The 13,327-nt window shown below is 38.8% G+C and overlaps 1 protein-coding gene across 2 annotated transcripts in view; it reads right to left on the bottom strand.

The window, feature by feature from the left end:
• The window catches only part of AOAH (acyloxyacyl hydrolase), a 184,766-nt gene that overhangs the window by 156,610 nt on the left and 14,829 nt on the right, over positions 1-13,327 (bottom strand). For both annotated transcript variants that reach the window (XM_015469383.3, NM_001078096.2), the window contains 1 exon segment: positions 9,489-9,584. In XM_015469383.3, the coding sequence (XP_015324869.2) occupies positions 9,489-9,584 (96 nt within the window).

Raw genomic sequence — 13,327 nt, 5'->3', positions numbered from 1 at the left:
GGTTGGGAAGATCCCCTGGAGAAGAGAATGGCTATCCACTCCAGTATTCTTGCCTGGAAAATTCCATGGACAGAGGAGCCTGGTGGGCTACAGTTCATGGGGTTGCAAAGAGTCAGACACAACTAAGTGACTTAATTATTAATTGAAGTATACACTTTAAATGCATGTATAATTGAACTAAATCTCAACACTACTGCTATAAAATAAAAACAGCACCCCCTTGGGTGTTCCTTTTTAGGGGTCCTAAGGAACTTTGATGCTCCAGAACTCAGAGACTTGGGTTTCAGCACTGGGTAACTGGCTTTGACCTTGGTCAGGTTGATTTCCCTTCTGGGTTTCAGTTTCCTCATCTGAAAAATGTAGGAGTAGGATTCAGTCCCCTTCACTATGTTGTCTTGGAAGTTGGAGGATTATATAACTGACATTCAAACTTACACAGACTTGTAACGCACTTTGGAATGAGTTTCCAGTGTTGTTCGTGAGAACTAGTTTAGCCAAGAGCAGAGCAATTTAAAAATGGACACCAGGTGTTCTTTGATACACTTGCAGTGTTGCCTGAAAGGCAGGGAACAATTTTTTTTCTTTCTGGTAAAATAAGAGATGCTTCCGTGTGCATGTGTGTGTATGTGTGTATTTTTTCTGGAATCTTGTTTTGCTCAAGTTGAAGTAAGTGGCAACATTTCCTAACCTTCTGTGCAGGGCCAACAATCAGTTTCCTCAAATTTCGTGATGGTTAAGAATGACAGGCTACTGCAGAAATGGCTAATGTGGGACACGAGCTGGGTTTCTGAGAGCTAAACTCTAGATAGACCTAGAAGACGACAGAGCAGAGATAGGCAAAGTCTCTAGAAAAAGCCTGATCGGGCCCAGTCAGCCATAATTAGGCGATAACCTGTTATTGCTACAACTGAACAAAAGATTGACACCAACATAGTGCTGGTAACCTATCTGATGTAAAAAGTCTACAGTTAAATTGTGCTTGCGGCCAGGAAGTTACAAGAGCGTTTAATTTCTACAGAATGAAAAGGACTTGAAACAGCATAGGGATAAAAAGGTATGGCCAATTCCAAAGGCAAAGGAAGGTTAAAAAAGAAACAATTGCACAGTCATCATATGTTAAGTGTATCCATATATATGGGTGTAAATAAAACCTAGAACATTTCAGGTAGTAAGTCACCTTTAGGTTTACCATCATTTCTTTTCTCATAAGAGACTTTTGAGGGAGTGGTTTTTTCACCCTCATTCTATGAGAAGAAACTTTGAGAATTGAAGGCTTCCTCAAGGGTAGAATGGTTCAGTAAGAGATTAAAATCTTTTATTCCAAAAGCCCAAGTTATTTGTAGTATGCATTTCAATGTACTTAGGACATTTTTTGATGCCTCATCTACCTCGGGTATGGCAGGTGTATACCAACTTACTAATTAGAAATTTAAAACACAATGAGTTGACCACCAAGATAGTTCTGTGGCTGTGTGTTCTAAGGGTGCATGTAGATTTTCAGAGCCTACAGAATGCGAAGAGAGTTGCCTTTCTCATTTTAAGTTGACATCAGTTTTTAACTATCATACTCCACGGAGATAAGATTTCTGCACAGGTGACCCAAGAAAGTGAAGTTCTAGCAAGACACTGAGGGCATAGGAGTCTGCTGACCCCTGGTGAGAATGATTCTATTAATCATTTTTCCATTAACAATTCTGAGATTCTTCCAAGGTGTTTACTAATGAGAGCCAGAGGCAAAAGCAGTGGGTGAAACTGAAGGTCAGAAGTATTTTGCACAATTCGAAAAAACTGTCTTCCCAGGCACAGGAAAGGCCAACATGATTTACTGAGTGATTATTCTCAAGAATGTTTCTGCATGCTTTTTTCTGCTAAGGTTATGTTTTATAAACTTATTTAGCTTTGGAGGTAAAAGCAGTATTACTTAAAAGTAATTTTAAAAATCCTAACTGTTGCTGTGCATAATTTGACTTCCCCTCTCTCCCATTCTCCTGGCTCTCCAGAGAGAAGGCAACATTGGGTGTACTCAGGCAGTGCGGATGTTTTCATATTTCATAAACAAAGCAGTCCTAGGATGTCTTCTAGAAGGAGAAATCTTCAGCCAACGATCAGACTGCCACTGTTGCCCTACACAATTCGCATGACTGTTCTATATGTTCTTCCGCCTCCACAAAATGGAAACAGTAACGTCCACTCTGCCTTCCTGTCTGTCAGGTGAAAAAGCCTTTAATCTGAACTGAGTGCTTTATTTCCACCCAGACATAAATGTTAATTAATAAAATGAAAATACCCCCAAGTAGGCTTATGAATTCTTTGAAAATCTCCTCTAATTGAAAGGTAGCCCACTACTGAAAACAGAAATACCTCCTTTGCTTCCCTTTGGTGATGTGCCAGCTACTATTTTACTGGAATCTGACTTTCAGCCTCTCATTTTACCTGAACAAAAATTTTTTGTTAAGAGTCAGAAGGAGCCAAGATGGAACCTTGAATACCAGCAATCTTGGTTAATGCATTTTTATGTTTTGCTGGTACATTAGAACAGGATCATCTGAGAAACAGGATTTTTACTCACGCTTTCACCTTTGAACAACAAAACTTTGCCTAAAAAGAGAAAATCAAACTCAAGGCACAAATGGTGATATCTATCAGTGTGGTCTGCTACACAGAAATGAAAACTAGTCAAAACAAGTCTTAATGATAATTATGACTATTTATTTTTTTTCCTTGTAAAATGATAATAACATTTTCTTCTTCTTCCTCTAATTCAGAGATGTGAGAATAAAAAGTAAGGTTTATAATAGGTGCTGAATGTCCAATAATAAAGGGATGGATAAATAAAATAAGGGACATTTATATGGTGAAGGACTGTAGAATAACTTAGAGGCTCGACCTAAGTCTATGTATATCTTGACATGTATAGATCCAAAAACATACTGTTGACTGAAAACCAGAAGTTACAGAGTGGTATATGCAGTAACTATTGATGTAAAAATGAGATCCCCACAAGGGAGGATTCTGAGGCAGCAGAGTTTTCGTATTTCACTGAATCTCAATTAAAAATAATAATAATAATAAAGCTTCTGAATAGAAAAACCAAAACACTATGAACATTAGTTACAGCAAAACTAGATATCTCCATGAGCCCCCAAATACAATTAAGGCAACAAGAAATCACTCACAACTGTGAGACTTGGGGGTTATCAAGTGTGGGAGAAGGTAAAGGGATGCAAGGGGTAAATAGATGAATCGCCAAAACAGCCTGGGTATTGATGACAAAGTATGGTGGGCCAGTAAGAATATCAGCTGAAAGTGGGAAAGGCGGGGATGAGGTTTAGCCCACTTCTGTAGGAGATGAGTACAAAAGACTCAGGGTTAGAAGGACAAAGGCATTTGAGTGGTGAGGCATCCCCGAATGCTAGAAACTCGTCTACCAGAGCTCCCTTCCAGGATAAGACTCACACTGAGGAGAAACTAGCTGGATAGAAGCAAAACAAAGAGAAAATCCAGATAAAAGTGGGCAGGAAGATAGAATCAGAAAATCTCAAAATGCAAGCAGCCATGTGTTTATTTTTTAACACCAACAAAAACAACAGAGGAAGGAATTCTGTGCATTTGGAGAGGCTGCCCTGAACCACTTCTCTTTCGAAGAGTTTTGGAAAAATAATTTCACATAAAAATAAGCAACAGAAATGTATCTAGGTCAACTCCCATACAAAGTTATTATAAGAAGAAAAAAAAGAATAAGGAACAGAATCACATCCTTGCAGATAGCAAAAGCATGCCAGAAAATCGTGCCAAAAAAAAAGGATTAAAACATAACAGTATTTTAAAATGAGTGAGAAGTATTAATAAAACGATACAAGACATGAAAGAACAACAGAAATCAGAACTGAAAAAACTCAGAAATGGAATAAAAGAATTCAGGAAAGAACACAAAATTATAAAAGAAATGACATCCATATTAGAATGAATGTGAGAAGAAAGGCATACAATAGCTCACATTGTAAAAGAAATAGAAGATGAAAAAGAGGAAAACTTTCAAGATAAAAAAAGAAATGAAGTGATTAAGAAGTATTCATCATATATTAATGTATGTATATGGAGTCTAGGAAGATAGTACTAATGAACCTATCTGCAGAGCAGCAGTGGAGGCGCAGATGTAGAGAAAGACTTGTGACACAGGCGGAAAGGAGAGGGTGGGATGAATAGAGAGAGTATTGAAATATGCACATTACTGTGTGTGAAATAGGTAGCTGGTAGGAATCTGCTGTATGACACAGGGAGCTCAAACCCAGTGTTCTGATTACCTAGAGGGGTGAGATGGGGTGGAAGGTTCAAGAAGGAGGGGACATACGTATGCCCATGGCTAGTTCATGTTGATGTATGGCAGAAACCAACACAATATTGTAAAGCAATTATCCTCCAATTAAAAATAAATAAATTTCTCAGCCTAACGCCATCTTTTCAGAAACCTCCATGCCATGAGAATGAAGTGGAGGAAGAAGTGAACACACAAGCTGAAGCACAAAGGAAGAAAGATGAGGCAGAGGTCCAAGGAAACCCGTATAGCCATGGAAACCACAGAAGCAGAAATAAGGGAAGTTAGAGGCCAGTGATGCTGGTACAAATTGTTGGATGGCATGCCTACTATCTAGAACTTGTCTCAGTGGATCTGGAACATCCATAGCTATTCTGATCACCTTGACCACCTTTGAGAGACCCACCTTGCTTATATCAAAGGGGTCCCTTTAGGTCCATTGCCCTGGACCTGTGATTTTTGGACTAGTTATCTTCTCAATTGTGGCTGAATGTAACATGTATACGATAAATCATCTCTTTTGCTGTCTTAGCTGAAGAAAAGAAATTGTTAAATTATTCATTCAAGAGATAGGCAAAATCATTAATACAGGCAAAGAAGATTTAAAATATGGATACTGTAAATCCCCGAAGAAGAAAACCAAATCAAGAAAACTGAGCAAATACTACAAAGTTTGTGAGATTTAAAAAAAATGTATTTGAAGCCACAGATTGAGAGAGCATACCGTGTGCTTGAGGACATCAACATACAACAACTGACACCAAGATATAGTCTAGTTAAATGACTAAATTTTATAAAAATGAAAAAAAATCATTCGAACTAGGCAAAAACAGTAAATAACTTATAAGAAAAGGAAAATTAGATTATGATTAAACTTTTAATAACATACTTATGACACTTGCTGTTACTGCTGCTAAGTCACTTCAGTCGTGCCCGACTCTGTGCGACCCCATAGACGGCAGCCCACCAGGCTCCCGCATCCCTGGGATTCTCCAGGCAAGAACACTGGAGTGGGTTGCTATTTCCTTCTCCAATGCATGAAAGTGAAAAGTGAAAGTGAAGTCGCTCAGTCGTATCCGACTCTTAGCGACCCCATGGACTGCAGCCCACCAGGCTCCTCTGTCCATGGGATTTCCCAGGCAAGAGTACTGGAGTGGGGTGCCATTGCCTTCTCCGATTTACGACACTTAGGGAAAGAAATTACATGCCAAGGAGTTTTATATCTGGAAAAACACTGACTTTCAAGTATAAAGGACAAGCCAGCTTGTTATTAACATGCAAGAATTCAGGGCCTATTGTTCCCATGAGTCGTTTCTGAGGAATGAATTTTAGATAGTAACTCGACTAGAGAGACATCTGCATAAGGGCTGGTGGTGAACATCAGTCTTATAGTTGCTGATGGAACTAAAACTAAATGAGGGTGCAAAGGGAATGTATATATTGTATGTAATGGCTGTATGCTAAAATAATACAGTACAATGATTAAAAAGTGTAGAGATATGGGGAAAGCATATTCAAATAACAATTTAACTGCTCTCAAGGATTATAAAATATATTAATAATAGTAGAATTAAGATTGACATCCTGAGCCTCTTGTATGTGAAAAGGAGAATAGGTAAATGAGTAATCATGAGATATTTTAATTTAATCAATCCCCTTGTCCATAAGAGTTAGGACTTCAACTGTGGAAAGAAGATATCGATATGAGACAGAAGATGCAAAGAAAAAATCCTGCAGTCCTGAATTTGAATTTAAAGTGACAGGATGAACTCATTTGATGTATTATCTTAAAATAATATAAGTAAATATATATATGTATGTTTTCTATCACTGTCAACAGAAGAAGTCTAGAAAGAATGACCGACTGAGTAGCAATGACATTCCTATGCACTCAGACCTTGTGGTCTTAATACTATTTCCCACTAAAAGAAACCAGAGCATCTAAGAGAAATGACTGATTTCAAGCCTGGGCTTGGAAATGTACGAGACAGGCTAGTACAACTCTCATACCAGTTAGTGAGGAAGCTATCAATGATTATGTAGACTTATGTCAAAAGGAGTCAGCTTACAGAAGTTCCCACTGGTCAAAGATGAGACAAATTTGAGCTTCAAAAGGATAATAACTGAAGTAGACTAAAACTCATCAAATGCATATGAATTCATGAGTTCATAATGATACTGTAAAGAAAACCTAGGGACATTACTTTGCCAACAAAGGTCTGTCTAGTCAAGGCTATGGTTTTTCCAGTAGTTATGTATGGATGAGAGAGTTGGACTCTAAAGAAAGCTGAGTGCTGAAGAATTGATGCTTTTGAACTGTGGTGTTGGAGAAGACTCTTGAGAGACCCTTGGACTTCAAGGAGATCAAACTAGTCCATTCTAAAAGAGATCAGTCCTGAATATTCATTGGAAGGACTGATGCTGAAACTGAAACTTCAATACTTTGGCTACCTGATGCGAAGAACTGACTCATTTGGAAAGACCCTGATTCTGGAAAAGATTGAAGGTGGGAGGAGAAGGGGATGACAGAGGATGAGATGGATGGCATCAGTGACTCAATGGACATGAGTTTGAGTCAACTCTGGCAGTTGGTGATGGACAGGGAGGCCTGACATGCTGCAGTCCATGGGGTTGCAGAGTTGGACATGACTGAGCGACTGAACTGAACTGACTAAATGACTAGTTTGGGATGATACCACAAGGGCAATGAATTATTTGAAAACTGGCAAGTAGAGAAAAAGAATCAAGCTTTTACCCTGCCTTTCTTAGAATAAATAGTACCATTAGTAACTGTGGAGAAAAAATACATGCAAGAATTCAGGGAATATTGTTCCCACGAGTCCCTTCTAAGGAATGAACTTTAGACAGTAACTCAACTATCTAATGGAGAAGGCAATGGCACCCCACTCCAGTACTCTTGCCTGGAAAATCCCATGGACGGAGGAGCATGGCAGGCTGCAGTCCATGGGGTCGCTAAGAGTAGGACATGACTGAAGTGACTTAGCAGCAGCAGCAACTATCTAAAGATATATCTAAATGATAATGAAGATGAGGGAAACTGACTCTAATGTATTTCAGCTGCTAAATGAAATATAATTGATATATTAGAACAGCACCATTTTGTAACCCCAATGCAGTAACAGTCATAGAGCATCAACAGTGCTAATATCACAAAAATAAAACAAGAGAAAAACACTTATGATGGCTTCCTGATGAAAGAAAACACCATTTATAGCCTTACCGAAGAAATCAAACTGGAGTCTGGTCAAGCCTCAGATCTAGCTGCCATTTTCAGGAAATACAGACACAGAGAAACACATTCAATCCTACCACAGGGATGCACCAACAAAATGCAGAAACTACAGGGCAGATTCCATAGCTCACTTACAAGGAAAAGGAAGGGATGGAAAAGAAACTGGTAGATTAAAATGAGACTTAAAAGACACATCAAAAATTTAAAAACTGAACAGAACTATGGTGTCTGGAGATACCCAGTTGGATGAGAAAGTTATAAAGCAATATAAGAGGATGATTATAGTAACAGGCAGGTTTTTTTTTTTTTTTTTTCTTTTTTTAGGGAGAAGGAGGAGTTTTTGATGAGATGGAGCATGTGGATGGGACTTCTGGAGTAGCCACCAATCTGTTCCTTTTTGAACACAGCCCTGTTCCTCTGGACTCTGTTTACAAAGATGTTCACCTTTCAATAGCTAATAAAACTATACATTTATTTTGTGTGGTTTTCTGCATTTGTTTCCTTTTACCAGGAAAAGATTTAAAAATTACCCATAGATAATACTACACATCATCTATAGATTCATAGACAATGACGTGAATGTAAAAGTATAAAATTTGACAAAGCTAATACCCATCAAGTTCACATGAATGGTTCTCTCTAGAGAGGTAGAAGGACTACGAAACTGGGATCAGGGGAGGCCAAAGCGCCTTCTAGTTTATTTGTCACATTCTAATTCCATGAAAGAAAGATGATGCAATTATGTCAAAATGTTAGCAGTAGTCAGACTGGGACGTTGCAAGCAAATGTATTTGTGTATTATATTCTCTTAGTTTTTATTTTTAAATACAAAACTGAGCTTATGAGTGTACATTGTGACTGTAAACAATAACTTTTCTAAAAGTGCATTGATGCCATTGACAGAGCATTTGTTAAGTCAAAGATAAAACTGTCTTGAGTCCAACTATCTTACTTAAAAATAATAATGTAGGCATCTTTGGAGAATTAGTTCCTTAACATTAAGTGAATGAATATTTGACTCTCAATGAAGTTCACTCATTGTGATTGTACACCTAAGAATATTCTAATACAAGGGAAATAGAATCAATATTTTCATTCTGATGAAATTTAAAACAACTATACAATTTGCTTAAAGGCTTCCCAGGTGGCTCAATGGTAGAGAATCCACTTGCTAATGCAGGAGATGCAGGTTCAATCCCTGGGTCAGGAAGATCCCCTGGAGAAGGAAATGGCAACCCACTCCAGTATTCTTGCCTGGGAAATCCCATGGACAGAGGAGCCTGGTGGGCTACAGTCCATGGGGTCACAAAAGAGCCAAACACAATTTAGCAACTAAACAACAACAGCATACCATTTGTTTAAACCACAGATTATTTCCTTCTTTTGCAGGATGTGTAAGTGATTTTATTGAGTTCCAATTCATATCAATGGACTGTTCCCAGATTATTTTCCAGTTTGGAATTTTAAGATCCATTGTCTTTTCGGACTAAATAAAGCTCTGTGTTAGAAGGGATGTATGTGCATTTGAGAATGTGTATGTGGTTAAATTAACATAAATCATTGAAAATTATTTATTATTGATTTTTTTGCCTTCCTGGTACTTAAGGTCATGATCACTAGGTGGGCAAATCATTATAAATGATTCATAAAAAAATTGGCCATTTGACATTTTTCTCCCTAAATGTCCACAGCAATCTCATTCTGCTATGATGGAAAATGAATGTCTGGGGAAAAAAAATGCCTAGAGTGTTCTTTTGTGTGCTTCTTTTAATCCCTATGATCCCCATAAGAATATCAACTCACAGAAAGAACACAGTCAGATTCTCCTCTGTAAACTCATGTAGGGTATAAATTCACTCATGATGGCTCACAAGTGAGAAAAGAATCAGACCCATAGCCAAGTGACCCTTTTTACATTACCAGGCAAGTAGCTGCACAGTCTCTCCATTGAGATCTGGACTGTCGAGTTGTGAACTTGAGTGAGCTGTTCAATCATAGACACCACCAGCACACAACCTGCAGGGAGCAGAAGAGAAGTCAGCTATGTCACATGGAAAGGTTCTCTGGAGGACTGGAAGAAGAAAGGGGGATATGTGTGTGTCCTTAAGAACACAAACCTTCCCAAAACAGAGAACTTTTCTTTGCCATGATTTTTATAATCGACCACATGAATGAATATGCTGAGTTTTTAGTGAAATATGATAAGAAAATTATGACTTTGGGGGTCAGAAAGACAGGTTATCAGCTGACTTTTGTCACTTTTAAGCTATGTGATTTCAGGGAAGTAATTGAATCTTGCTTTATTTCCATTTCATTTTGATCATATGGGGGAAAGAGGTGCCATTTACAGGAGTTAGTGTGTAGAAGACAGCCAGCCAGCGCTGAGGACAAGCTCATAGAGACTGGCCTCTGCTGTCTGCTCTCCCTCCCTTCTGCCGTAGATAGCTTCACTGTGAGTAGGATCATCCCCACCTTACACATGCTCAACTTATGACCTGGGCTCAGATTTTTAATTGCAGAAAAGCAGTGGAAATTGCCCAACATTTGGAGTCAGAAGACCCGGGACTGAGTCCTGCCCTTGAATCTTGGGCTTATCATGTATCCTTTCTAAGCCTTGGCTTCCTCACTGCAAAGTAGTTAAGTTTCCTGTAGGGCTGCTGTGATGATTAAATGAGATGATAGTACAAATGAAGATGGCTTTGAAATCAAAACACTATTGTAAAATATTATTTTACCTCTCAGCTATAAAGCACTCTGCTTGAAAGCATGTACCAATACAATAAGTGTCCAGAAGGAACCTTGGATTAAATTAATAATATATTTCTCAAGCTACCTTGATAATGGTTAAGGCGCAGAATTGCTAGGCTAACACCCCTAGAACGTTCTGTCACCAGCCTAAATTGCCAGGGAAGACCAAACCTTCTTTGTCCAAAGGGAGGGGACTCTCATCTATACACAAGGGGTTGGTTGTTCAAAGATCAGTAATTCTGAGAAGAAACTGTTCAGCTTCACTGAGATAAGAGGAGTGGAATTTATTGGTAGAGGCTGGTTTCCAAGGAGGCAAAACAAGGACTACATCTAAAATAAAGAAGTTCCAGGGTGGCTGGCCCAGCAATCAGCTCACTATTATCCATCTGCTCAAGAAGCTGGGACCCAAGTTCACATGCAGTGTCATTAAAACCAAATTCCCACTAGGAATCCTTGAGGGAAAGTGGCTGATAACAGATGTGAATAGTACAACTGGGCTTCTCTAGACAGAAAGAAATTAAACCTCCCATAGAATGAGAGATTGCCAACAAAGAAGAAGAAACTTCCACCTTTCTAGACATTGCAACACCTGATCAGGCTTTGGCCTCGGTTGTTCTGTACCCTTCAGTAAAGCTGGGCTCACGAAATCTGAGATAGTTCAACCTTGATAACCACAGTCTTACTGCTCTGGGACCATCTTCCTCTGGGGCATTCAACTTCAATTACCAAGGTGGATTAGGTGTGTTTTTAACTTAATCCATGCATTGAGGGCTTTATTACATTGCAGTGAATTCAGTAGCTGATACTTATTAGCACTATACAGTCTTAAAAACATTTTCATGTATATTTTGTTTTATTTTACCAATAACTTTTCAAGAAAGGGGGCTTCTCTGGTGACTCAGATGGTAAACTCCTGCCTGCAATGTGGGAGATTGGGGTTCAATCCCTGGGCTGGGATGATCCCCTGGGAATGGCTACCCACTCCTGTATTCTTGCCTGGAGAATGCCATGGACAGAGGAGCCTGGTGGGCTACAGCCCATGGGATCACAAAGAGTCAGACACAACTGAGCAACTAACACTTTTTCAAAAGATGGATGCAATGCAATCTCATTTCAGAATATTTTTAAAATATACAGCAGTGTTAAAAGGATAAACATCACTTAAATCATCCAGAGATAAACAAATTTCACTTTTAAACACAAAATATATATAATATACTTGAATTTTTTAAAATTTATAATGCACTTTTCAATCTTGATTTATGTCTCTGCTAATCACTTGTTAAGTTAGGTGGAGCTAAATACATTTTAATAACTGCAATTTAAAATAATTATAAGTAATTATATTGCAATGTTATAAGAGGATGCAGTGTGGTATAGTTGAAAAGGGAGAAGCTTTGAAATAAAAATTAAACTTTTTAAAAAACAAAGTTCAAATACTGGATTAGTCACTTAAAATGGTGTAACTTTGAACAAGTTACCTAACCTTCTGGAACTTCTTATTAAGAGTTTATAAAGAAGACATACAGATGGCTAACAAACACATGAAAAGATGCTCAACATTACTCCTTATCAGAGAAATGCAAATCAAAACCACAATGAGGTACCATCTCACACCAGTCAGAATGGCTGCTATCAAAAAGTCTACAAACAATAAATGCTGGAGAGGGTGTGGAAAAAAGGGAACCCTCTTACACTGTTGGTGGGAATGCAAACTAGTATAGCGCTATGGAGAACAATGTGGAGATTCCTCAAAAAACTGGAAATAGAACTGTCATATGACCCAGCAATCCCACTGCTGGGTGTACACACCAAGGAAACCAGAATTGAAAGAGACACGTGTACCCCAATGTTCATCACAGCACTGTTTGCAACAGCTAGGACATGGAAGCAACCTAGATGTCCATCAGCAGACGAATGGATAAGAAAGTTTGGTACATATACACAATGGAGTATTACTCAGGTATTAAAAAGAACACATTTGAGTCAGTTCTAACGAGGTGGATGAAACTGGAGCCTATTATACAGAGTGAAGTAAGTCAGAAAAAAAAAAACCTATACAGTATATTAATGCATATATATGGAATTTAGAAAGATGGAAATGACACCTCTATATGCAAGGTAGCAAAAGAGACACAGATATAAAGAAAAGACTTTTGGACTCCATAGGAGAAGGTGAGGGTGGGATGATTTGAAAGAATAGCATTGAAACATGCATATTACTATATGTGAAACAGATGACCAGTCCAAGTTCGATGCATGAGACAGGACACTTAAAGCCGGTGCACTGGGACAATCCAGAGGGGTGGGATGGGGACGGAGGTCGGGGGGAGGTTTGGGACAAGGGGATACATGTACCCTCGTGGCTGATTCACGTCAATGTACGGCAAAACCCACCACAATATTGTGAAGTAATTAGCCTCTAATTAAAATAAAAAAAAAGAAAAGAGTTTACAGTTAGAGTGTAAGTTCCTTTTGGGAAGGATTGGGGTCTTCCTATTTCTAACTTTGAGTACTTGGCTTGGAGGAAGGAGATAAGAGATGTTGGCTGACTGGAAGCAAACTGACTAGAGAGCCACCTGAGGCACAATTCAGTTGTCACTTGGTAGAGACCTCCATAGAAAAGGGTTAATGAATGCAACCGACTTTGTGTTCTAGCTCCGTCATCTCACGGATGACATTGCTTACTCTTTGTTCCATCTCATTGCAGGACATGGCTCCACTTCTCATCCTGCTGTGCAACAACCAGCACCCTCTCTTAAGTTAACCAGCAGATTCTCTAGCAAATAGTCACGACACACAGCTCAGGATCAAAGACGAACACGGTAGAGGTTGGGTTGAGCTCTTGCATAGCAGTCACTTCATAGAGTCTCATCAAGGAGCTGCAGCATTTGTCACCCAGAGTGGACTTGAAACACACAGGTACATACCTGTTTGTTTTCATCCTTGGCATGGAAGGACAAATGCAAAGAGAATTGTGCTGCTTGAGACCAACCTGCTTCTTTGTCCTT

This window comes from Bos taurus, chromosome 4, assembly GCF_002263795.3.
Source record: "Bos taurus isolate L1 Dominette 01449 registration number 42190680 breed Hereford chromosome 4, ARS-UCD2.0, whole genome shotgun sequence".
Lineage (NCBI taxonomy): Eukaryota > Metazoa > Chordata > Mammalia > Artiodactyla > Bovidae > Bos > Bos taurus.
This window is presented reverse-complemented; position numbering and strand designations above follow the sequence as displayed.